The 27,031-nt window shown below is 48.4% G+C and overlaps 1 protein-coding gene across 1 annotated transcript in view; it reads right to left on the bottom strand.

Moving 5' to 3' along the window:
* Window positions 1-27,031, bottom strand: part of LOC139760859 (nitric oxide synthase-like protein) — a 112,010-nt gene that overhangs the window by 27,304 nt on the left and 57,675 nt on the right. Inside the window, 4 exon segments of the mRNA XM_071684572.1 lie at window positions 30-171; window positions 6,365-6,456; window positions 7,919-8,081; window positions 21,315-21,451. Coding sequence (XP_071540673.1) covers window positions 30-171; window positions 6,365-6,456; window positions 7,919-8,081; window positions 21,315-21,451 — 534 coding nt within the window.

Here is a 27,031-nt window from a genome sequence, read left to right as displayed (position 1 = left end):
CAGGGAAGGGGGGCACCCATGGCACTTACCTCAGTGAACTCCACGTTGAGGGGGTCGCCGATGATCTGTCCGTCCTCCTGCTTGTACCCGGCGTAGCTGATGAGCTGGGCGTTCCACACCCGAAAGTCGTGCTTGCCGTCAGTCCGCTGCGGGAATACTGTGATGGCCGATCTGTGGGCGGAAGCAAGCGCGAGAGAGTCACTATCTGTCTCAAACCAAGCCTATAGGGCGCTATGGCCAAAGCCCTACATGGGAGAGGCCATCTAAGTAGCTCAAGACTAAGGAGCAGGGGATTGCACGTACGTGCAAATACAGAGAAACAGACAGACAGACACGCTTACACACACAAACAAGAGGACAGATAGACAGAGACAGACACACACACACACACACCACCTAACATGATCATCGAACCTGGTACCAGAGTTCTTCAGGGCGAGTCTCTGGATCTTTTTACCTCTTGGACCGTCTGTCTCGTATATTGATTTTTGTACATCTCGTAATCATTAAGCCTCGGGCGGCCAGGTGATGCAGGGGAGACGTCCCGTCCCTCCGTGAGCCAAGGGGGTAGGGAGAGGGGTCCCCCCCCTACACACCAAGCCAGGACCTCACACTAGGTGGCTGGGTAAGCTATTCGTGTCGTCGTCAATTCGTGATGAACGTCAGCACACGGGAACCACGAACGTCAGTCCGTATTGAGACAATGGTCAGCAACGCTAACCATTATTACACCGTGGGGGCCCCGCGACAAGGTCTTCAGCCCCGTGTGTATTTTTAGCGAAGGGAAAGTCAAGTTTGATCGGACTGGTTTAGCGCATCGAGACGCCCAGAACTAGAATAGTACTGCACCAGACGATCCCCTCCAAATGTGGCAGCCTATCACGTCTTTATGGAACATTCTCGGCCCGTGACGCCAGAGGTCAGCACCTCCAGCCCGACTCTTTGCCATTACGAAAGTATTTTTGTAATAGGTTTCGATATACAACGCAAGGAAAAACCTTTGTCATATATCTTCATGATGGAAATCAATTCTCAAAGTACGTATACTTCTGCCTCTTTGCTGGGTACAATAACACTGTCCTGGGTACGATAACTGTGCTGGGTACAATAACTATGTGATGGGTACGATAACTCTGTGATGGGTGCGATAACTATGCGATGGGTACAATAACTCTGTGCTGGGTACAATGACTCTTTGATGTGTACAATAACTGTGATGGGTACGATAATTCAATGCTGGGTACAATGGAGAGGCTAGTAACAAAGTTGGGGTTCGAGACAAATGTTTCCTTATTAGTAGACTGTGAAAACAAGGATTATCAATGTTAGCCAATGAAAATGACGCCATTGTATAATGTTTTGAGAATTTGGTAGTGTACGCCCCGAATGACGAAATGAAAAACGATAATTATAGATAATGTATTTCCCTCCTTCAACAGAGACTACTTTCACTTGTTTCTAGAAATGGGTGGGAGTGGGGGAGACTCTGTCTTGAATATGTCGTGGGTCATGACCTTCCTCCCTCCCCACCAGCCCAGATGACAGCTTAATGATTCTAATTACAGAATCTAACACTCGATGACAACCTCCTTCGCTCACTCTGATGTTTCTGTCATCCGAGTTCAAGGTCGGATCTCCATAAACACATCTACGTATCAAAAACTGGATATTTTTTCTCTTTTTCTTCCTAGCTCAATAAGTGAAATGAAAGGAATCGGTATATTTTGAAGTACTAAGAAACGTGTCTCTTTTCTTTCTTATTCTTTAACGCCCTAACGAACTCGCTGATATCAAAGGAACGTCAAAGTTAAAACTGTGATCCGAAGGGAGGCGCTAGACTAAAAAAAGAAAAAAAAAGATGTGAATTACGGAACACATTTTGAATTCCAGGTGAAAATGTGAGTTAAGAAACACATTCTGAATTCCAGGAAGTTGAGGGAGAAAAAAAAAATGATTTCCGCTCTCATTTCCCGTAATAGACTCCCAAGATGTCCGTCATTATTCAAATAGCCGTGTGAAGCAGTAGTCTACTGACTTCCATCTTTCTGCCCTTCCTTTCTCACTGTGAGAAAAAGATAACATCGCGGCTGACTTGAGCCCCCAAGCATGTGTACCTCAGTAGACCGTGGTACATGCAGCTGGTCGGACAATAGCAGCTGTGGTCTCCACAGGACGACGACGGGCAGGTGTGAGGCAGATGACCTGACATAGGCAGCTGTAAGGGCCCCTTGGTTCTGGGGGTACCAACAGGTGTAGCACCCACGTCCACAACTTACCCTTCCAAAGGCTCAACCTCAAGGGAATAATACGTGACTGCCACAAGGTCACTGGCCAGAGCGATGATCCATCTATGGAGGTCCACACTCTGGTGAGCAGCAGCAGCAACAGCATTTTGGCTTCAGGTGTGTTACGTAATGCGATGGTCCGACCCACTTCAAGGGGGAGAAAGATCGCCCTCGCCACTGGGGTCATAAGAACGCAGGTCATACTTAGCAGGGATGTCACACACTTCTACACAAGAGATGGGACCCCATCTGTATGGAGGAATTCCTCCTCCCTGTACTATATACAGACAGCGAATGACAGGATGGATGGGCGAACACCACACACACACACACACACACACACACACACAGTGTGTACGTAGACCATCTGTGGGAAATGGGTCGTCCATATTGATCCTGGGGTCAAGTGGTCAAAGGTCACATTCGTAGTCAAGCCCTGTATATTACAGGTAACTTCATGAGGGACTGATGCACGAGAGTCCCACATCCTTGATACACTGACCTTCTAAATGGAGTGAAAAGTTGTTGGTGATTTTTACAGCCAAGATGATTAAAGGTGAAAGGTTTTGGCCACTGATCACACATAATAACTTAAGCAAAAACGAAAAAAATAATTGAAAAGAAAACATTAAAATTGGTGCACTTTTCGTTGATATAAAAAAAATCCGCTGCTGATTTTGAGAGGAAAGGTCACATGTCAAGACCAACACAGACTTAAATCATGGACTTGCTTCGCCTGCATCAGGTGAACATCAAGTGAGGTGCACAATAATTTCTCAGAAGCGCAGGCAGGGTCGCTACCATCATCGGAATTATGGGGTCAGGAGTCACGGCCAGATATAATTGTCAAGTGAACACCACAGAGGTGTCGAACACTCAGGTGTCGAACACTCCCTCTGTCTGTTTTACCTGGCAACACACAGATACACACACTCACCAAACCCACCGACGGGGTAAGTGTGTTGTGTACTTTACATATAGGTCGCCTGGTGCAGACAACACTCATTCCTCCCACCATCACCACACACACACACACGCACACACATAGACACACACGTAACGCTCTTGCGTGAGAACACTCCGGTGTTGTCTTAGATCCACAGCTCCTCCCACGGACGAGGAGTTCGGATGGCTTAAGGTGACGGCTTCGTGTGCCGCCTCGCCCGAGTAAACTGACTTAGACGCGGGGCGTCAACACAGGCGGTAATTAGCTCTGCCTTGTACGTGTAGTCTCGGCGGCTCTTGAGGGCCTGACGTGCGTGCTCAGACCGAGAGATTCAGGAGAACGCTGCCCAACACGACCCCGGCCACACTGATACGAATATACATTTGCATAATTCCCCTTCCTCGCCTTAACATACATCAGGACACGTATGTGTCCTACCACCAACAGGAGCCACGGCGTGGGTGACGTACACACCCCGAACCCTTCAGAGCTTCAGTGGCTCGACCAATCAGCGTCTTCCACCGACAAGCAGATGTTTATTGCCCCAGAAGGTGTGTGTGTGTGTGTGTGTGTGTGTGTGTGTGTGTGTGTGTGTGTGTGTGTGTGTGTGCTATACGTAAAACCTGTGAATGATGGAAGCGTCTGTTCTATAATCTTTTCTCTCCACGAAATAACAAGTCCCTCCTCTCGTCCCTCCTTCCTTACATCTTCTGCAGTTTCTGCTGGTGAGTGTAGCCCGGCCGTCTCCTCCATCCTTATCCTTATCAGAGGATCCCTAACATTCCTTCTGCTAACGCCCCCAGATTTGTCCCTCTCTACCCAACGGATCACTGGTCATTAAACCCTGACACGTAGCCAGGAGACGATAGGGGTGGGAACTTGGGAAAACTTGTGGTCTGCTACGAATAGCGAGACTGGGTGGAAATGGCTGAGGGTAAGAGGCGTCACAGGCCTCAGGTAAGGCAAGGTCAAACTGAGTGATATTAGAGAGCGCCGAGGATCGAGTGAGGCAATGTATTATTCACTGTGGGGTCTACTGTGGCCTGAAATTTTAATATGTGTTCGGCACAAACTGTATTGGTCTTTTACAGCCCATTCGTTACTGCTTGTCTAATTGATGGGTTGCTGGGGCAACTCTTGCTAGCTGGGGCAACAATAGCTTTTTTGGGGCAATAATAGCTTTCTGGGGCAACCACTGCTTGCTGGGGCAACTCTTGCTTGCTGGGGCAACACCTGCTTGCTGCCTCAGCCCTCGCTGCTGTACATTCCTCCTCATGTCTTGGTCTGCTACATACTGGCATCTCGTACACACATACATCGTCGTCGACCCCAACATGAGGATGACTTCGTCAGATACCCTGGCGTGTACTCAGGTGGTTCGTTCTGACGTGGGAGCTTGGGGTAGGACAACGAAGAACTGTACAGGATACATATCCTGCGAGGGAGCTCCTGACCCAAATGCGGGAATGGAATTGATAAGGATGCATAAGAAATGAGGTTGCAGGGCTGGATGGGGGAGCAGGTGAGGGCAGGCGAACGGTAGTTGACGATGAATGACGTGTTAAGTGATAAGGAGAGATGAGGAGATATGAAGACTTGCAAAATGGTTAAGGAAACGATACAGACGAAAGGAGACGAGATATCCATAAACGAGGATAAGTGAAGACAGCCAAACACAGGTGAAGGTTGACGTGGTGGGGAGACGGAGATGAGGAGAAGCCGAGGATGAGGAGGAGGGAGGGAGGTAAAGCCTGGCTACCATCACAGTCGATAGCGGGATTGGAAACGTGATCATGGCTTGTCCCCCCCCGACCATCACCACCACTAATGGGTCAGGAGAGTTTGACTAGATTGCGTGATGGGCGGCTCCTCCCGCGTCCTCACACATCTCAAGGGTAAGCGGACCTGCCTCCACTCCTCTTCTTAAGCGCGCCTTGAGTCTTCTCTTTCACTAAAGATAATTCTGTCGATTAACAGTGACAGTATCGTGCACCGATCACTCAAACGATGTTGCTGCAGAACTAGTGAGTCTAACTAGACGGCTTTAATTTTCTAGACGAATGTCTTTCTGGCCGGCAACACACACACAGTAACCCAGGTGTGCAATAAGACGCGCGTTACTCTGCGCCAGCCACCCCACACGAACACAGACAGTCCACGCTGCCTGGCTAACGAGACACACCGACCCCCCCCTAGCTCCAAGGAGGAGAGTCAGGTATTGTAGCGTGAGGGAAACCTATCAGCCCGGGTCATTATAGGTCGTCTCCCGGTCATATAAAACCAGCACCTGTCTGACTTGAGTCCACAGCCCCGGGCCAGACACCCGTCTCCTCCCCTCGCGTACTGCCAGCACTCGTCTGCCGTATGCTTACCAAGACGTGGCTTCCCGCACGATGATTACATCACTGCACGGGAGGCTGCTGCTCTAGCGCGGGGGTTACTGAAGCCGAGCCCTAGGCTAGTGCTGCCTTACTAGGTAGTCTACTGAGGCTGGAGTCTCCTGCTGGTGCTGCTGCTTCACCAGGTAGGCTACAGAAACCAAAAATCTACGACGGCTGTTGGCAGAGAACTGGTCGCAACTGCCTCCACCGACGTAGAGATGTTACCATAAAACTTTCTACGACCGACGTAGGTAAACTTAGTCCCCCCACACGTAGCGTGACATCCACCCACACACACACCCACACACCAACAGGGGATGCTGACCCCTCCAGTGGCACATGAAGACCAAACTTCCATCAACGTTTGAAGACTAGAGTTTGTTTCCTAAAGTCATTCTCACAGATCACCGAACATACAGCAGCTAAACACGCGGCCATGGTGACATTAACAGACCAAACTCTCGAGTCCTGATCCCAGGCAGCAGTGAGAGGGAGGAACATTTTTCTTTTTCTCCACAAAAAGATGAAATTCTCTTGAAAAATGACTTGTGTCACTCCTGGCCGGCGAGGGATTCCTCCCGTCTTGCTCACCTGTGGTCCGCGCTGGGAGTACCTATGTTACCATGATTTCCAAAAGGACAACAGATACTTATCTATCAAAGATAGATAGATAGATAGATAGATAGATAGATAGATAGATAGATAGAGAGAGAGAGAGAGAGAGAGAGAGAGAGAGAGAGAGAGTCACGTACCTGAGGTTGCCTTTGTTTGTGCCGTACTTGATGTGGTTGCACAGGGCCTCGAACATGCCGCTGGCCGTGGTCACGTACCTCGCGTCGAACACCTGCCAAGGGGGAGAAGGTCGTGGACAAGGTCAGCTGCCACCTCACCACAGAACCCTTGGGCGAGGACTACAAGGGAGGAGGAGGAGGAGGAGGGGAAGGGATGAGTCTCACTAGGACGCCCTGAACACGTTATGTCGTGGGATTGTGAGCGAGTGTGATGCAAGAGAGAGTAATGAGAATCTTCCTCTTGTAGGTAAAAGAGAAATAAAGTTGTTGTGGGTAATTATGGGTAAATGATCACTAGATTTAAGTTCTTATATTGAAGTAATAGAAATAAGTACATGATGGAGGGATAGTAAGTCTCCTAAAGTCTGCTGGGAAAAATATTAGGGTCACTAGTATATAGCCTGTTGGTGCAAGGTATTAATTACCCCGTGGGTGTGAGAAGATATACAGTAACGAATCTCAAAATACAGTAGTTATTGGTTGGGCATGTACGACATAATGTAGAAATGACTTAAGAATACGTGGGAAATGAACAGACAGTCACTAAGCACAGACAGAAAAGAGCACATACAAACACATACAATGACAAAGGCAGACATATATATATATACAAATATATACAAGTGCACATATGAACGCTAAAAGACAGAAGCATGGAAAAAAAAGACAAAAATGCTTGGTCATATAAGCAAAGACAATAATAATAATGATAACAATAATAATAGTAATAATAATAATAATAATAATAATAACAATAATGATAATAATAATAAAAGTTTGCTGTGAGCAAGTACTTCTTCAAAAACATTCTTGGAAACCTCCGAGGTCTATTTCTTATTCAGGATCAATTAGCTACAGGACTCGGAAGAAGTTAATGTTGTGTCTCTTCTTGTTTCCAGCAGCGAACATTGTCCCTGACCACGTCTCTATACCCTCCAAGCTCCTCCCCACGAAGTCTTATCGCCAGCTATCAAGTTACGGATCTTATTATATTCATGGGTCGAGGTAATTGTGGGAGGATCGGCCGTGCCAGACCCACTACTGTAGGAACTGAATCAAATCCTCTTTAGTTGTATCTGCTTCGTGGATGACAGGCGGATGCGGAGGGCCTTAGAATAATGTCAGAGGGAGGTGTTGGTCATGGGGAGGGAATACGATTCATGCTGGTTCCTTGTGGGACGGCCACTTGTGGAGAGTCATCGGCTGGAGGGAGAACACTTGTACGGTTATACGACTGAGGAAGGTAGTGTTGAAAGGCAAAGAAAAGGAACAGCAGTTCAGTTGGTACAGTTGGTACTGTGCTGCTGTAGCTGTATAGTGCTCATGCAGCAGCAATGCTGTTATCTACGAACGTAAGCGAAGGGTATCTATTGGTCAATGAGGCGAGAAGGTGCAGTCTGCCAATGTAAGTGTGTAAAGGTGGGCATGCTGGAACATACAGTTAGCGAGAGAGAGAGAGAGAGAGAGAGAGAGAGAGAGAGAGAGAGAGAGAGAGAGAGCTGGGGAGTTGCTCACCTGTAGTTTGGACCATTGGATGCGACCTATACATCTGGGGGCGTTCCTCCAGGCCAGCTTGGCTCCGTACACGAGTTCTGTCTGCGTGAGGTCGTAGGTGCCCCGGTCGGCCACCTCCCGCGTTACTTGCTCCCACCGCTGTCGGTGCTGCTCGCTGTTGTACCTGCAACACACAACCAGACCATCACCTTAGTCAAACGCATTAAGCACCTGATCCACTCACACTAAACTCTCACCTAATAATCTCATGACTTAGTAGAGGGGGAGGTACTAGTTTTCTCTTAAATTCCGTCATCCTGTGAAGCGAGTGCTTGGGCGGGGGAGAGGAGGAGGAGATTGAGGAGGAGGCTGTGGGTTCCCGGGCAAGAGCAGCTACCACAGGTGGGGCCGGTCTGCGTGGTAATGACACGTGAACCATGAATGCAACAAAACCCGCAAGGCAGGATATTCTAAAGTCGGCCTTAACCTGCCATTTTCCCAGCCACAGTGCACACACCTGTATCATCCATCAGGCGACGCACTGCCGCCTAGCATGTATATGTGTGTGTGTGTGGGTGTGCGGTGGGCGTGTGTGGTGGCAGTCCCATGCGTTAACCCCCAGCAGGGAGTATAACATGGCACTAACAAAGAAAGATATCACGTCACACACACACACACACACCTGTTCCCCCTCGGCACTGAACGTGCTCTTTTATTACTCGTAAAAAAGAAAAAGAAAGACTCTTTTTACAGCCTTTTAAAAATTTTCCTGATGATCAGTTTGACTAAAATTTTACAGCATAACGATCATGAAAGTTAGAGGTGGGTGTGGGTGTAGAGGCGGCAGGAGGGAGGGGATCTGTGATGTGAAGGGGCGTTTGTTTGTGCTGTTCTCGTCTCTCGTGGGTGGGTGGGGCGGGGAAGAGGAGGCCTTGTACGGTGTGGATAACATCAGTATGCTGGGTCACCATCCTCACTATGAACAGAGTGCTCTCCGCCAGCAACCTAATGGCCCCATAAACTCAGACCGTGAGTGCAAGGTAATGTGGTGTGGTGGCCGAGATAGCCACATCGCTGCAGTCAGCCGAAGGGCACCACCTTCACTCTCCTCCTCCTCCTCCATGTAGACCAGCGGAGGAATTCTGGGTCAGAGAGCCAATACCTCACACACACACACACACACACACACACACACACACACACACAAACCTTGATTCACTTCTATGTCTCGTCTTTGACACAAGGGATATTCACGCACGATTGTCGTACTAGACAGGGAGAACTGTTGGTTCAGCTGCCTCACGACGATTCCATGACCTTGAGTGTGGCTCGGTTCGACGACTCAAAATTACTGGATTGACCGAAGGACATCACCGATCTTTAGGCGGTGCTGTGTGAGAGTAATTTCACAAAGTAAGAGTCCAGGCGAAAGTTGTCTGGGAAAACACCACGTCATCGATTATATATATATATATATATATATATATATATATATATATATATATATATATATATATATATATATATATATATATATATATAATTAGAAGAGAGCCAGCGCCAGCAGCAAGAACAGGCTACACCACCATTCCATGCATCAATTCACATGTCAAAACATTTTCAGAGCGACTGACAATTTGTTTATGTTGGCGAAGACTTTAATTTCCTTCGTGACAAATTTTAGCTTCCAAGTTTCCTCATTTGTATAATGAGTTTCCATATTTTCATGACGATTTTGCTGTGAAGTTTTTGATACACTACGAGTATGTGTTTTCTTCTTGTTTGGTCTGTTACTTTTCACCACACGACGATTCTCTGCTCATTTAGTGGTTGTAGATGAGAGTTCCCATGGCCAGTCCCAGGGGTGAGGGTCCTGGCTCCGACGTGCGCCGTCTGGGACTGCTGGCAGTGGGTCAGGTGTTTTGAGAGAGAGAGAGAGAGAGAGAGAGAGAGAGAGAGAGAGAGAGAGAGAGAGAGAGAGAGAGAGAGAGAGAGAGAGAGAGAGAGAGAGAGAGAGAGAGAGAAGGCCTTTTGGGAGCTTGTGAAGAATTAATTCTTACCAAATTCCTTCTGATGTCGGATGATGATTCAGGCGCGGATATGGAGACCATCAAAAAGGAATGGATAAATTCATTCATCCTCTCGTCAGGCAGTACAGCTGGCTGACGAGCGCCACAGGCAAGCTCTCACGAACCCATTTACCTCTCCCTCAGTAGCCCTGCGCCTCCGCTAGTGCCTCGAGGTGAGAGAAACTTTAACCCCGAGTCTCAGACAGACTTAATCAACATCAAACGCGAAAATCCGAAATGTAATCTGGCTACAACAGCCTACAATCCAATTGCACAGCGAGGGTAGGTGAAGTGTGGGTGAATGGGGTTAACGATGGATGTATTTGGGGGAAAGGCTGGTTGTATGGGAGAAGGGAATGATGTATAGGGAGAAGATGGGGTGTTCCGGGGGTGGAGGAGGGTGTATGAGGACATGTGAGGTTGTATAGGAGCAGGGGAGGGTGTGGGGGGCTGGAGAGAGTGTATGGGGGAACAGGAGAGGGTGCATGGGGGACAGGAGAGGGTGTGTGGGGGACAGGAGAGGGTGTATGGGGGACAGGAGAGGGTGTATGGGGGACAGGAGAGGGTGTATGGGGGACAGGAGAGGGTGTATGGGGGACAGAAGAGGGTGTATGGGGGACAGGAGAGAGTGTATGGGGGACAGGAGAGGGTGCATGGGGGACAGGAGAGGGTGTGTGGGGGACAGGAGAGGGTGTATGGGGGACAAGAGAGGGTGTATGGGGGACAGGAGAGGGTGTATGGGGGACAGAAGAGGGTGTATGGGGGACAGGAGAGGGTGTATAGGGGACAGGAAAGGGTGTATAGGTGACAGGAGAGGGTGTATGGGGGCAGGATAGGGTGCATAAGCTAACCAAAACCCGGCTAGATCTCACGAGCCGGATCGTTAACCCGCAGCCCAAGTGCCTTAATTACGGAAGAAGACTATCGAACTCACGGCTTGGGTCCCCCAGGCAGCTGAAGGCAACCATCTGACTTGTAGGGCCTCCACTCACCTGACTGTGGCGTCCTCCACTTACAATAAAACGGTAATGATATCCGTCAGAAGGGTCGACTACAGAGGGATGTTTTAGGGGGGGAGCCTTACAACCCGCCCTCAACACTCGAGTCCCTCCACTGGCGCATGAATACACCATTTCTGCGAGGGTGTTTATAGATGTGTCCCCAGAGAAGTTCAGTGGCGTTGCGGCTTCTCTTTTATGTACAGCATAATCTATGGAGTCCGTGAAACAGGAGTAAAGTTGGGCGAAAATGGTGATTTTTTTTTTAATTGTTTGTTTCCACTGGTTGGTTTCCCTTGCGACGGGTAGGGGGAGGAGAGTACGAAGGTCATACAAAGATGGAACCTGAAGGAAGAACAGCTTAGCTACTGGTTACCTAAGGTAGAGGTGTAAACATGGGTCCAGCACCGTCTCAGGTGGAGGAGACGTAGTCACGAGAGATGATGATGATGGGAGCGTAAATTTTGCGACGGGAGTAAGAGGTGTCGGAGCGTGGAACAATATCGAGAAAATATTGAGGAGAAATTCTGAAATACTGAGGGAGGGTTTTTGACGATTTATTGAACATAAAGGAGGATGTAATGCCTGCGTGGGATAAGGTCCGAGAGGGGGAGTGTGGGGTGGTGGTGGTGGTGGTGGATACTGGGGCACTGTGGCGGAGCCCAGTGAGGGGACAGACGACAGGAGGGCAGGGAGGGAAGCCCTAACCTACCCTGTGGGGGACCTGGTGATGATCGACCGTGGTGGCAGGAGGTCAGGGAAATGACCATTTGCCATAAATGAAGCCAGTGGAAATCTACCTACCAACATCTACCACTGAAACAAACTTGATCCCTCTACCACTGTATCAATCGCACCATAGGAAAAGAGGTTGAGGCTCTGAGGAGCTACTTTCTCCTCGGTGTGAGGGAGCGGAGAACCCTCCAGCAGGAGGACGCTAAGATTACCTCCCTCCCTCCCTGGCTGGAGGCCAAGTTACGATGCCCCACCGAGGTCATGGTGATGCCCACGTTATGTTACCACTCTCGTCTTTACCCTCAGTATTAACGGTTCATGAGCATTACCAGTAGACTCAAAAATAACATTTCTTTTTGCCCTTACAGTAGGAATGAATATGGGACACACACACACACACACACACACACACACACACACACACACACACACACACACACACGTACGTTTGTTTGTGTGTGTGTGTGTGTGTGTGTGTGTGTGTGTGTGTGTGTGTGTGTGTGTGTGTGTAAATATGGAGGTGACTGATGATCAAGGACGCCTTCATGGAGGCCATGACACACCCTCATCAACATCTTCATCAGAAGTTTGATTGACATGCATATGATCCTTCAGTTGAACCTGTCGGCAAGTTTTTGACCTTGCAGTCGGCCCGCAATCTTGATTGAGTTCGTCTTTCTTCCAAGGTCTCAACCCCAACGCCTCGCTGGCGATTTGCGTGGGGAGGGAGGTCGCCGCCCTTCATGCAAAGACGAGTTCTGGGAGCAAGGATGGCAGCCCTATGGATGACGAAACACCTGGAGAAGCTAGTAAGAGAGAAAGGATAACGATAAGGCCAAGGGCTCCCGCTGAAGGAGAGACGAGCACCAACACGTTCTCTCTCTCTCTCTCTCTCTCTCTCTCTCTCTCTCTCTCTCTCTCTCTCTCTCTCTCTCGCGCGCGCGCTCTCTCTATCTCTCTCTCTCTCTCTCTCTCTCTGCAGAGTTTACGACTTTCTTCGACTTGCCTAAATCCCTGCTTTGCATCCCCAAGCTTAAGTCCTCTACTTAGGAGATTTCATGGACAACCACAAGGAATAATTGAAGTCCTCCCTACATAGATGGTCCACACCACAGGGAATGACTGAAGTCCTCCCACACAGATGGTCCACACCGCAAAGAATGACTGAAGTCTTCCCACACAGATGGTACACTGGACAGGCACTGACTGAAGTCCTCCCACACAGATGGCCTCCCACACAGATGGTACACACGACAGGCAGTGATTAAAGTCCTCCCACACAAATGGTACACACGACAGGCAGTGACTGAAGTCCTCCCACACAGATGGCCTCCCACACAAATGGTACACACGACAGGCAGTGACTGAAGTCCTCCCACACAGATGGCCTCCCACACAAATGGTACACACGACAGGCAGTGACTGAAGTCCTCCCACACAGATGGCGCGGGGACGAGAGTAGGAGGTGAGCGATTGAATAACTCCCCCCCCCCCCTCATGTTTTCCAGTCTTGATGCTGGAGAGCGACTCGACAACCATCTTAAACCACATCCTAGACGGTCACAAGCACTCTCCCAACGCTGGGTCCTCCTTCTTTTTTCTTCTCCTCCCAAAACTTTAATATAGCTACACAATTTCGCCCCTGACTGGTTCATCCGACCTTAATCTTGTAAATGTCTCTTCTCTGCACCGCATTCCCTCTCCCTCCCTCGGGCTGCTCTCTCTAAATGCTAATACTGGCACATGAACAGCGCTGACCAGACGGGGGGAAAAAATTTCTCGTTTGATTTTTTCTTATGAACAATACCGCCTCCCCTTCCCGTGGTGATGCTCATGGATGCTCTATATTTCCTCAAGATTCTTAACAGCTGAAATCTCGCTTCATTTTATTTTTTTGTTTCTTGAGGACAGATTTTCCTTTTCCTCCATAATTCTTAGTCTAGAGTAAATTTCTCTTTATTTTCCTGTCTTTTTAACACCTTACATTTTTATTTCAATGCTTCATTGAAGACCTGGCTTTGACGAGGACATATATCCATGACCGGAGCCTAAGAGAACACGACACAGCATCATCCACTACCCCCAACCAAATCCCTCCAGTAACCCACACTACACAACACCCAGTACCTCACCCTCCTCCCCAGTAACCCACACTACACAACACCCACTACCTCACCCTCCTCCCCAGTAACCCACACACTACACAACATCCAGTACCTCACCCTCCTCCCCAGTAACCCACACTACACAACACCCAGTACCTCACCCTCCTCCCCAGTAACCCACACACTACACAACACCCAGTACCTCACCCTCCTCCCCAGTAACCCACACACTACACAACACCCAGTACCTCACCCTCCTCCCCAGTAACCCACACACTACACAACACCCAGTACCTCACCATCCTCCCCAGTAACCCACACTACACAACACCACTACCTCACCAGCCACCCCAGTAACCCACACACTACACAACACCCAGTACCTCACCAGCCACCCCTACTATCCCTCACTAACACAGTCCACCTTTGATCTTAGATTCATGGGAGGGATAAAAGGAAGCGGCAGCCGTAGGCAGAGTCTAGGCTGAGAATACCAAGAGATCCCCGAGATGGCTGGCAGATCCTGACCCCTCGCGTCGTGGTTAAGATCCAACACGGAAGAAACCAAGTTAGAAAATGGGAAACAAAATGTACGGATATATTTCTTTCTGCTGTGCGAGATTTAAGGAAGTGGCGTTGATAACGATCAAGGTAGAACAGTCGATGCCGTTGCTAACGGTAATAGAGGTTATTGATACCGTTGCTAACGGCAGAAGAGGTTATTGATACCGTTGCTAACGGTAATAGAGGTTAATGATATTCTTGCTAACGGGTGTAGAGGTTAGTGGTACCGTGGCAAACGGCAACGGAACCCGCTGATACCGTTACTCACGTCAACAGAGGTCGATCTTTCTGTTTGAATATAAAGACATCATATGAAACAGGTTGATGGGTGATGGTACAAAGTGCCTCATTGTATATAATAGACCAGACAGAGACATAGCTTCCGTGCTCCTCCCGGCTAGCTTGCGACCTCCTGGCTAGCTTGTGACCTCCTGGCTAGCTTGCGACCTCCAGGCTAGCCTGTGACCTCCAGGCTAGCCTGTGACCTCCTGGCTAGCTTGTGACCTCCAGGCTAGCCTATGACCTCCAGTCAGCTGAGGGCAGCGGGAGACTGGGGTCACCGGGTCAGCTGTGGTGTCCTGCATGACACGGGCCGTTAAAGACAGTTCATGACAAAACTTTCAAGACCATTTCTTTTTTACAATGTCTTGTAAATAAAACAAAAAAAACAAAACAAGAAACCAAGAAAACGTATTTGTCAGAGGCTGTCGAGTTCCAGGAGTGAACGTCTCTGCATGTAACGGTGCCTTCAAGACAAGACAGGGGGGGGGTGAATGCAAGCGACACAAAGCAGCACTAAACCAAATTAACAGATCAAGGGAAGGTTCCTCACGTCATGGGAGCTTGAGCGAGGCCGTCGGTGGTGGTGGCTGGCTGCAGCGCGCGGAGAGAGTTCGCCCCAGCAGTCGACAGACATGACGCGTTTCTTTTTTTAAAGACATTCATGGAATCATTCTGTGTTTACAGCTTCGCTGAATATTTGGTTCTACGTTTTTTTTTTTCACTTTGATACATATCTACAATTCAACACGAGGATTTTACATTGATATTTTTACCGGCATGTTGAATGGTTCCTGTTTTTAATTCGCGAAGAAGCCAGAGATTTTAAAACCTAGTTGAGCGCGGAATCCACTAACTGGGCAGGGAAGCCGCTATTCAATTACCATTCCACTATGTTGTATCATAGCTGAAAAACAGCCCATGAATGGATGGATTACCTCCATGTGGTGTGTGGGGCCCTGTGGCGTGGCCATAATACAGCTGGTAACAGGGTATATGATTTGTGTGTATTAATCCCAAATACGACTCGTTCGTATTGTAGACAAAGTAAGGTAAACTTGACCCCTTGATAGTAAATTAAACTAGCTCCTTTTATAGGTAGAACAAAGTAAACCAGCCCTCTATAGGCAGATAAGGTAAACCAATCCCATTATAGGGAGAATAAAGTAAACCAAGTCCCTTTTAACGCTAGCAACACACACACTGTCAACACTGGGGCAGCTCAGTGCCCCCCTGGCTCTCACGCGAGGATCGATGTGTTTGCCCCTCACGAAATCTTGGAACTTTTCATGAGAAAGTAAAGATCGGGAATAGCACGGAGAATTCCTGGATTCCAAGGCAAGAGAACATGACGCAAACACGAGGCTGTAAAGTCATTCTTGTCGTCTGGAGGAGAGTGTCACAATGGTCGTTCCTATCCTCACTATCCGACAGCACAGGCAGTAGTGGGGCCTCGCTATCCTGCAGCAGGGGTGGTAGTGGGGCCTCGCTATCCTGCAGCAGGGGTGGTAGTGGGGCCTCGCTATCCTGCAGCAGGGGTGGTAGTGGGGCCTCGCTATCCTGCAGCAGGGGCGGTAATGGGGTCTCACTATCCTGCAGGAGAGACAGTGGCTCAGTCTCTGGGATATAAGCATCGCTGAATCTCCATACCAGCTGCAGAATCTACACCAGTGGAACGTCAGTACCCCAGGTGTAGCGTATCACAGAAAACTAATCTTTCGTCTATGGATGTCAAGCGAATTCCTCTCTGTAACGGGTCTTGCTCCTCCTTCAGGCAGCACGCTGGGGTAAGGGGGATATTCCTAAAGTGTTCCTGTAAGTTTCTGAACCTTAAGCCTTAGGGGGACTTGGGGAGGAGGTACCTTTTTTGTCAGGAATATACACAGTCGGCGCCGCTGATGGGATTCAACTCAAAGGCCTAATCTGCTGTTGAATCCCTTCGATCATGAGACACTCGAAGCCAACCTGGGGTAGATCACCCATAGTCTCAGGGGAGGCACCAGGGAAAACAACACAGCGAAGACGACTGTCAAAGTAGGACTCCCCATAATCAGGATCTTCTCGACCAGAAGCGTCCACTTGACAGCTGACAAGAAGAGGTAATTCAACTGGAATCACTGGAGATCTGGAGAGCCATTTAGTTGTAAACAACCCCTCACCTTCTTAATGACCCCCTGCTGCGTCTTAGGTAGGTGGCTCGGGCTGCCTCTACCCATACATGTGCTGATCATACCGAGTCAGAAAATATGAAGCAAAGGGAATTCGACGAGCTGAATATCCTTCGTCGCACGCGATTGCTTCTGCAGGGGAAGCGCTGCTTCTCTCCGGTGCATAGGTCTTGGCAGCAGACTTAATAGTCACTCAAGCCGCCCCATTCTTTGAGGTGGAAGGCGTCATAGCTACGTTAGAAGCCTGAAAAATGAATGAATTCTTTGGCATCAGTTGGAAGCTGCTGACTTGTGATGGTGATGCCGTGAGGCTGTACCAGATGTATGGTACACGCTTCCATTCACCCTGGTTCGTCAAGGGGCCTCATCCTATCGATCCGAGACATGAGAAATGGGTGTGGGAGTAAAATGAAAACTGCAACTAGAGGGGCGCATCACACTGCTCGGTGTCCGCACGTTCTTTGTTTATCTGTTGGCAGGGAAGGATAAAAGGACATCTACCTCCGACTTAACATCATGAGCAACTCGGCCGCCTTGTACTGTGCGTCCAGGTAGAGCCTCAATCGTCAGTTTGGACAGACACCGTCGTTAGTGAGGTGATTAACGAGGCAGTGGACTAAGAGACCCTCCACGAAAGATCTTACGACACCGCTGGATCCCACAATGATAATGAAGGTGATCTCAGGCTTATCAGAGGACCAGAGGAACGGCTAGGGGCACTGCGAGCAGGTCTTATATCGTCCTGTATCTATCAGCAATGGAATCAGGCATGAGCCGACCTTGTCCTAGTACTGGTGTACACTACGATCTACCTCAGTAGTACATCGTTAAGGAAGACAGGTCCCATACTGGGGTTATGGGATGACGGGGTCTGACTGAAGTTGTGAAGGACTCATTCAACCATAACAATCCTACGAGGACTAAACCCCAGGTGTTGGGAGGCTCTTGCCCTCTGTCCTACTACAAGGATACGAGACCTGGAAAGTGAGTGCTCGTTGAGAGGAATGTCTGACCTCATTCAGCACCTAGTGTCTACGTATAACCATGAGGTGAGAGCGAGGCGATTCTGCGTTAGATCAAAGATTAGTCTATGAAAACGACCTGAGATTTAGCATCTGCCTGGTACGGTGAAGCGACAGGGTCGCCCTTCTGGCTCTATTCCGAGAAGCTGATCCCTCCTACTTGGTCATGTCAGAGAGGCTGGACCACGGGGATGACCACAGATTCCTAGGACACAAAGGATCGATTAATCGTGCACGGAGATGTGCTAGGCAGGAGGATAACGTTAAGTATCAAGAACGACCACGACGCCAGCAGTTTGAGGAGCCCCTACCGACCATCCATCCACCACCCACCACAAAAGGTCGTCTGGCGGCCCTCAGCCCAGTGTCAGCATGATTACACAACGCACCTCAATTCGACAAAATTTCTTACGTGTTATTTCAACAGAGCTGTGAAGGCTCGCTAGGAGGAGGGAAATAGATCTTAATCTGTAATATAAATACCAGAACCACTGAGTGTGCTTGACGGATGAAGGCGAAACAAATGGACATCGTGGTACCAGATAAGGATTGTGACCCCTCCTCTCTCCCCCTTTCAGTTCTGGTATTAGGGTATTGCATGATGTGTTTCTCTGCTGTGTGGGCGAGGTCCGACGTGCACCCAGCAGCAACACAAGCCGTGAAGCTCTATATAACGTAAGGACTATGCCGTGCGCAATGCATTTTTCATTCCAAGGGCATTATGGAACATGTGTGGGGCAAGGAAGGGGGTGGAAGATGGGGCAGTGAAGATGGGTTTGGATGGGGAAGGGGTTAGACAAAGAGGGTCTACGTCTCCTCGCCGTCATTGGTCGCACCTGATGGGATGGGGGACACACTGATGTGTATCATCTCCCTCCCTCCCTCCCGTGCCACCTCCCCTCAGAGAGTGTTGGGGGTCCAGCCTAGTTAGGAGGCTAATGACTGATCAGGACTCCGGGCACACACTCTCAGCTTGGCGCTAATCACACGGAGGAGGACAGCTTAGCTTCCCTGCGTTAAAACTGCACGGGAGGCGAGGTCGGCAGCATCGTAATGCACTTTGTCACCAACACTGTGGTAAATCATGCCGTTTGAAGGAACGTGAAGGTTCGATGGTTAGGAATTACGGGTTGGCTTGAATGAGACACAGGTGGTCCTCTGGACAGTGACAGTGGATTTTAGCGCGTCTGTAACGCCCTCCCACTCCCTCTACCCTCCACAGCTGCCTGCTGTAGCGTGTCTTTACTGCCAGGAGGCGCCCTTACTACATCCACGAGTGTAGAATTCCCTCCTCGTACAGTAACACCGGCAGTCCAACACGGGACACACTCAACCCATGACACAGACACCCACAAGCTTCCTCCTCAAGTCTTTCTGGCACCGGTCGTCAAAAGCACTCACACACACACACACACACACACACACACACACGCGCGCGCGCGCGCGCGCGAGGACTTGGAAGGGAAGACAAGGAGGAAGAAGAAAGATATTGAGGAGAAAAAACCAAATAGAATGAACGAAATACAAAAAGAGTTGTGCGAGTCAGTGAGGGAGAAGAGTTGGCGGATGGCGACAGCGCCTGACATCCTCGACAGATAGAACACAGATAACTACGTCACCCGAAAATGTAACAAATCGAATCTCGATCTGCGATTTACATCCACTGAGAGTGAGACGTGGCCGAGAGCAGGAGGGGGAGTTCTGCTTCCTCCTGAAGTGCCGCGCCTTCCAGCGGCCCAGCTTAGAGTGTGAGAGGGACCTTTCCCTCGACCTTCTGGCGACTGCAGCACAACCCTCCCTCCCGTCATGGTCTAAGAATCCCTTGTAGTTACCTGCAGTAATGAGGTCATTCTTGATCCGCTAGTACTCGGAGGGAGGACGAGGAGGAGGAGGAGGCCAAGACGCTGTGGTCATTCACGTGAGTCTCAGCTTCATGACGTTCTTATCTCAAAGGTAATCATGCAGCCTCAAAATTAAACGTCAGGATCTCATGTATTCATTCCGTCCTGGAGCAATTCCTGGAACACATCCTCACTACCTCCTCCCCCCTCCTCTGAACCCTTCCCCCGACCTGCAGCGTCTGGGAGAGCCTCGTGACCCGCCAGGCAAGAAGGGCGGCCCAGCACGGCCCGGACAGAAGTCTCCACCATGACGTAATCGATCAGCCGGATATATATATATAACAAAGAAATCCCACAGGTTCTACCTTCTCCACTTCTCGATGAAGCAAATATGGTGCCACCGCTACAAGTCCAACATGGGTGTGTGTGTGTGTGTGTGTGTGTGTGTGTGTGTCTAAGCACCACTAGTCAGCAGGTCTAAGGGATCATACACTACCCTCTAACACTGTCGAGAGGACTGTTAGGGGTGCTTAGGGAAGCTCCAGACCAACCTGACTGGGTCAAAATGAATGACAGGCAGACTAGTATCATTATTAAGGGGAAGTCCCATCACTACCACCACTGCGACAACGGGAGTAAGGAAGAGACATGACCAAGTGCTATACCTCCCGCGTTCAAGCGTCCTTCGTCATACATATATACAAGGCGCCAGCCTCCTGCAAGACGCTGTCTCTCCCCCTACACCTATGGCCAAATCACTGTTCAGAGGGACTCACAGGCCTGACACAAGGCTGTTAACAGAGACTCACAAGTCTGATACACGACTATCCACAGGGACTCACAAGTCTGACACACGACTTTGCTCACAAAGACTCATAAGTCTCATCCCGACACAAACGTTCACATTCGTAATTACTTCGTGAGAATTATATATATATATATATATATATATATATATATATATATATATATATATATATCCCTGACGCTGTTGTAGCCTCTCCTCTCTATTTAATATTCTGAATAAGATTCATTATACATTCACATTTCTGAAAAAAAAGGAAATGGTTAAAAAAAAGGGAGGGACTTTTAACTTTTGGTGGCACTTGGCACTTGCACTCTTAAAACTTCGTAGGAGCTGTGCCGTATGATGGGGTTGGGTTAGGAATTCCCTGTCGTTGCTCTGTAAGTAAAACCAGGGTTCAAACCACCGTAGACTTCATGTTACATTGTCGAAAACGAGCGTAGCGAGGATGCAGATTTTGTTTGGTGGACCAGTGAAATGTAGACTGGTAAAAGCTGATACTACATATATCTTTTTCAGTGTTGATATCAAAACGTGAGTTTATAACTCCCTATACATCTATCTCGTGTGACCTCTCTCTCTCTCTCTCTCTCTCTCTCTCTCTCTCTCTCTCTCTCTCTCTCTCTCTCTCTCTCTCTTAGGGGTGGGGGCGTTCACGTTAGGTCAAAATCTCATGAGAGGGACCACGGGAGAAATGATCATCAGCGCCACCTAGCTAGAAGTGTGTGCTAGGGAGATGAGAGAGAGAGAGAGAGAGAGAGAGAGAGAGAGAGAGAGAGAGAGAGAGAGAGAGAGAGAGAGAGAGAGAGAGAGAGAGAGAGAGAGACTCACCTCTTGATGGACTGGTAGTACTCGTCTATGAAGTCCTTGGCCAGCTTCAGGACCTCCTCCTTGGAGCGTGGTTCCGTCCCGCTCTTCCGCGGCAGCATGAGTGACCCATTGCACTGGTGCCGCGTGCACAGCCCCTCCTGCAACCAGAACAACCTCACGTAAGTACTACTACTACTACAACTACTACTACAACTACTACAACTACAACTACTACTACTACTACTACAACAACAACAACAACTACAACTACTACTACTACTACAACTACTACAACTACTACAACTACTACTGCTACAACAACAACAACAACAACTACAACTACTACTACTACAACAACAACAACAACTACAACTACTACTGCTACAACAACAACAACAACTACAACTACTACTGCTACAACAACAACAACAACTACAACTACTACTGCTACAACAACAACAACAACTACAACTACTACTGCTACAACAACAACTACTACAACTACTACAACTACTACTACTACTGCTACAACAACAACAACAACTACAACTACTACTGCTACAACAGCAACAACAACTACAACTACTACTGCTACAACAACAACAACAACTACAACTACTACTACTACTGCTACAACAACAACAACAACTACAACTACTACTGCTACAACAACAACTACTACAACTACTACAACTACTACTACTACTGCTACAACAACAACAACAACTACAACTACTACTGCTACAACAACAACAACAACTACAACTACTACTGCTACAACAACAACTACTACAACTACTACAACTACTACTACTACTGCTACAACAACAACAACTACTACTACTGCTACTACAACTACTACTACTACTGCTACAACAACAACAACAACTACAACTACTACTACTACTGCTACAACAACAACTACTACTACTGCTACAACAGCAACAACAACTACTACTACTACTACAACAACAAAAACAATAACAACAACAACTACAACTACTACTAATAATAATACAATAATAATAGCAATAATAATGAGAAGGATAATGATATAAATAATTTCTCATATATGTCCGCTATTTCCCGCATGAGCGAGGTAGCGTCAGAAGCAGACCAAGGTCAAATCCACACTTTGCCTCCTCTTTGACATTAAATACGACCATATAGGAGACGATTTCCCAGCTCCAGTTTATATACATATACATGTAGAAGTATAGCAGTGTACCATCATAACATACACTTCTTAACTTCTTGGTCAAGAATCTCAAACACTTTAGATCTTATATGTAAATTATATACATATAAGATCTAAAGCACTAAATTACACAGGCAGACATTCCCTAACACTGAGGAAAGAGGCCATGTATCATTGAAATAACAAGTGTCATTATACCACGTATTACCAAATCATATGGCCACGTAGTACCACATTATGTGGCCATGTAGTACCACATCATGTGGCCATGTAGTACCACATCATATGGCCATTTAGTACCGAATGGAGTGGCTATATGTCTTATCATGTGGTTACGTATCACCAAGATCATCACATGCATCAACGTTACATGATGTGGCCATGTTGATGTTACTCTAAATGACCTTGTGTTACCGTGGAGTCAGGAGGCCCAGCCATCTGTAACCAAGGTTCATATGTGGCCAAGTATCACCACGTCATGTGGCCATATATCAGGTGGCCATACATGGAGGGAAGATCATCATAATGGAGCCCTAACAATCATCTACTAATAAAGGTAAGGCCAGGTCACCTGATGAGCAGATACTTAAATTACCTCGCTAATTGGTTTCGTTACGGAGGAAATTGTCGATTATCGTGTGTGTGTGTGTGTGTGTGTGTGTGTGTGTGTGTGTGTGTGTGTGTGTGTGGACACTGCAGGAGAGGAGGACGCCCCGGGGGGATGGTAGGACGGCAGGCTGGCTGCCCCGTCCGCTTAGGGCCTGGCGGAAGAAAGGTCTGTCACTGGGAAGTCTTTCACTTGAGGACGTCCCTAACTGGAATGTCCTTCGCTAGGAGCTCCTTCGTCAGGAAGTGCTACGCTGAGGAAGTCCCTCGCTGGAGAGGTTCTTCGCTGAGGGAATCCTTCGCTACAGTGGCTTTATTCTGCTTGAACTGGCTCAGAGACACTTGTTACAGTCTACATCCCTCCCAACACACGTTATGTCGGTGAAAGCAACGTGGACTGTTGATGCTACACTAGGCGAGGGTGCTAGATTGAGCGTCGTGCTCAATAATAATCTGTCTCTGGTCTTTCTAAAACCGATCTTCAGCTTGATCGTCGAGCGCACACCAAAACAAATTCCAGTCAACAGAAGTCACAGAGAAGGGATAGAGAGATGCCAACCGGTGGCTGATGATCAGATAATGTGGAAAAAGAAATGGAACAAGAGCCATACGAAGGCTATTCAAAAGTGGTGTCTCAGATTCGTCTCATGGAATAACTTAGGGAAATTTTTACCTCTAACAGCTACGAAGTTTGGACATAATTTTTCCTTGGGGAGAGGTGGCTGGGGAGGAAGGAAGGGAGGGGGGGGGAGGTAATAGCCCTCTTAACACCCACTCCTTCCCTCACGCGCCCTTGGATTTGCCCCCTCCATCTCTGGAGGTCATTGTATGCCGAGGCTTGCGAGAGGCCATCTGAACAACCTCCCCAACCCAACCAACCTCTCCCACACCTCTTATGGACGAGAGGAACGTGCATTACCTGCAGGGCAGTCGGCCAGTGTACAGTGTAGTTCAGTGATCAGTGAGGGTTGGGCAGCCCACTGACTCAAGCAGCCACCCCATCCTGTTAGTACCACAGGCCAGGCACTGTGCCACCTCCTGCTGTATGTGCCCTGGGCAAGCTCCGTACATCCCTCTCGTGTGCGTACCCTACATACCTCTGTAGATATAGATATAATTCTGTAGTGTGATATAGTTTTCCACGCCTGCAAGGACTTTAGGGTGATATAATTCTGTGTGATGTAGACCTAAAGCGTGATAAGGTTCAACAGTGTGATAAGGCACGAGAGCTTGATTTGCTTCTATAGTTCTAAAATGTAAGAATTATGCAGATCTTCCGTGTTAAGAACACAAAAAGTTTTCAAGAATGTGCAAACTCCGTTTTTCGAAGTGCCAATATACATGCCTCCTCCTCCTCTAAAGAAGAAGAAGAAAAAGATAGGAAAATGAAGAGAAGAAAAAAGAGAGGAAAATGAAGAGAGAAGAACACACTGCGAAAGAAAGCGGAGCTCCAACGAAAATATGTCTCATACAAAATCAAATAATTCGATGTTTCGGCAGGCAAAGATCGTGGCTGGCTGGCTGTGTCCTCTGGAGAACCATTGGGACTGACAAGCTGTCAAGGCCAGCCAAGGAGGGGTGCGGTTGGCTCATGTTGCTATCCCACGGCCGCACCTGTCAACTTGACACCCTCCATCCTACCTACTTACTCCGACCGACTTAGAGCCATCCCTGCTCAGCGAACCCTTTGTTGTCTGCTCAGATCCTGGAGTTCTGCTGGGTGATCGTTTCTCAGACTATCTAATCCCTTTCCTGTGTTGCTCGCCTGCTCTGAGGACCGATGTCTCACGTCTTCATGCTTGTTGAGATGGAGTTCTAGCTGAGGACGACCTCTGATGTCATCATTATCAAAAAAAAGGGGTCAAAAGGTCAGAATCTAAGGGGAGGGATCGTTCGGTCAAAGTCTAAGGAAGGCCCAGATATCAAAGTCTGGGTCTTCTAGTCAATCTGGATCATGGTAGTATATCCAGGTCTTATAATAAACCCGAGTCTTGCAATAGATGTGGTTGTGATAAATCAGGGTATTGTAATAAATGCGGTGGTGACAAAAGAGGGTATTGTAATAAATGACATTTTGTTCGGAGTTAGAAATCTGCCAAGTTTTAGTCATGAAAATAAGACCCGCCTTGTTCCCACCTCACTCTTCCACTGCCGGTAATATGCCTTAAACTTTCCTGTCTGACATTCTCTCTCTCTCTCTCTCTCTCTCTCTCTCTCTCTCTCTCTCTCTCTCTCTCTCTCTCTCTCTCTGGATATCTCGGCGGCGGTAGAAGTGGCAGAATTACGTACCCAGAAAATGAAGGAAATTTTGATCAAACTTGGAAAATGTCGGGTGGTTGGGCTGGTCGGTGGCTTGGGGGTGAGGAAGGGGAGGGAACGTCGACGCGATTCACGAAATTTACTCGTCCAGTGTTCGGTGTGAAGTTGATAACAGCTGTCATGAAGACCTGGCAACTTTCATCATCTCCACACCCACGGTGCCGGAGCACTGGTAGGGTGCGGGAAAGGCAGGAAGTGGCTCTTGAGAAACTACGGAACAGTGCCAACAAGTGCCAGAGGCTGTCACTTAGGGCCCAGAACAGTGCAAAGAGAACCAGGGACTGTCACTTGGAGCCTGGATCAGTGAAATCGGTACGAAAAGACTGTTACATGGGGCCAGAAACTGTGCAAACAGTGCCAGAAATTATCACCTGGGGGCCTGGAACAGTACCACAGACTGTCGCTAGGGGGACCTGAAACCATGTAAACAAAGCCAGACTATCTCTCGGGGAATAAGGGAGGGGAAGTGGGTCGTCTGGAACAGTGCAAACAGCAAGAGGGATCATCTGGTACGTCATTCTTCATATCAATCATCGCCAGGTACAAGGCCAGGATTATGTCGGCAAAATAAAGTACTAATACAGGTTCTTGGGAGCTTCTGGGCACCGATAGGTTCCCGACCTCGAGGTCTTCACGGGTCATATAGGCAGGACATCCAAAACTTGTCATCATCAGCGAGAGAGATGCGCTGGACACCAGAGTGCAAGCCCAAAAGAGTAAGTAAAGTAACCCCTTGTATGGGGCCAATATTATACCCAGCGGCCTAGGATGGCAGGGTCGCATCAGGCTCGAGGAGACGGGGTGTGTGTGTGTGTGTGTGTGTGTGTGTGTGTGTGTGTGTGTGTGTGTGTGTGTGTGTGTGTGTGTGTGTGCGTGTGTGTAACTCTTTTCTTCGTGGTTTATGTCTTCTATATAAGCAGGCGCCTGTGCTTGTATACCTTTCTGTATTCACAAGAGTACAAGTCTACCTCTCCCGGTTCTCCTCCTCTGAAGGACCTTTCATTTCCCTCGTGCGAGTCTCTAGATGTTTCAGCGGTTACTGTGTTTACTTTCCCTCCCACTTAGCGTCTTCCATTTATCCAGTAACTCTTGCTGTTTAAAAGGAGTGTTTCTCATATCTTTCACGTCTCTTCTTTTGCCTTAGGTGCGTAATGGGTTCCTGAGGTGAGCGTTCTATTTCGCTTTCAACATAAGCGAGTTTAGGGAGGAGGAACTTTAAAAGTTTGTGCTATACTCCCTTCTCCTTCTAGCCTCAACTGAAAGAGGGTCTAGAATTGCTCTGTGATTAGGGCAGGTTTATAGATGTTCTATAGTGAGGCAGGTCCATAGCTGCTCTATAATAAAGGCTCTATCATTATGAGAGGTCTATAGTAAATCAATAATGAAGGCGGGTCTATAGCTGCTCTGTAAGGGCCAACCTCCTCTTCCCTTTTCTCCTCCTCTGACCTCTCCTTTCTTACTCCTGCACACCACACGCTAACTACCCCTTTTCTCCCTCCCAGCTCTCACCCTCTTTGCTCCTCTGTCTCTCTCATCTTCTTACCTCGTACTCACCACCACTAAGGCCGAAACCGGGAATACGAGATATTCTCACTCAGAAAGTTGCTGAAGTACC

The sequence above is a fragment of the Panulirus ornatus genome, chromosome 38 (genome assembly GCF_036320965.1).
Source record: "Panulirus ornatus isolate Po-2019 chromosome 38, ASM3632096v1, whole genome shotgun sequence".
Classification (NCBI taxonomy): Eukaryota; Metazoa; Arthropoda; class Malacostraca; order Decapoda; family Palinuridae; genus Panulirus; species Panulirus ornatus.
The sequence above is the reverse complement of the archived record's forward strand: the minus strand, read 5'-3'. Positions and strand labels throughout refer to the sequence as shown.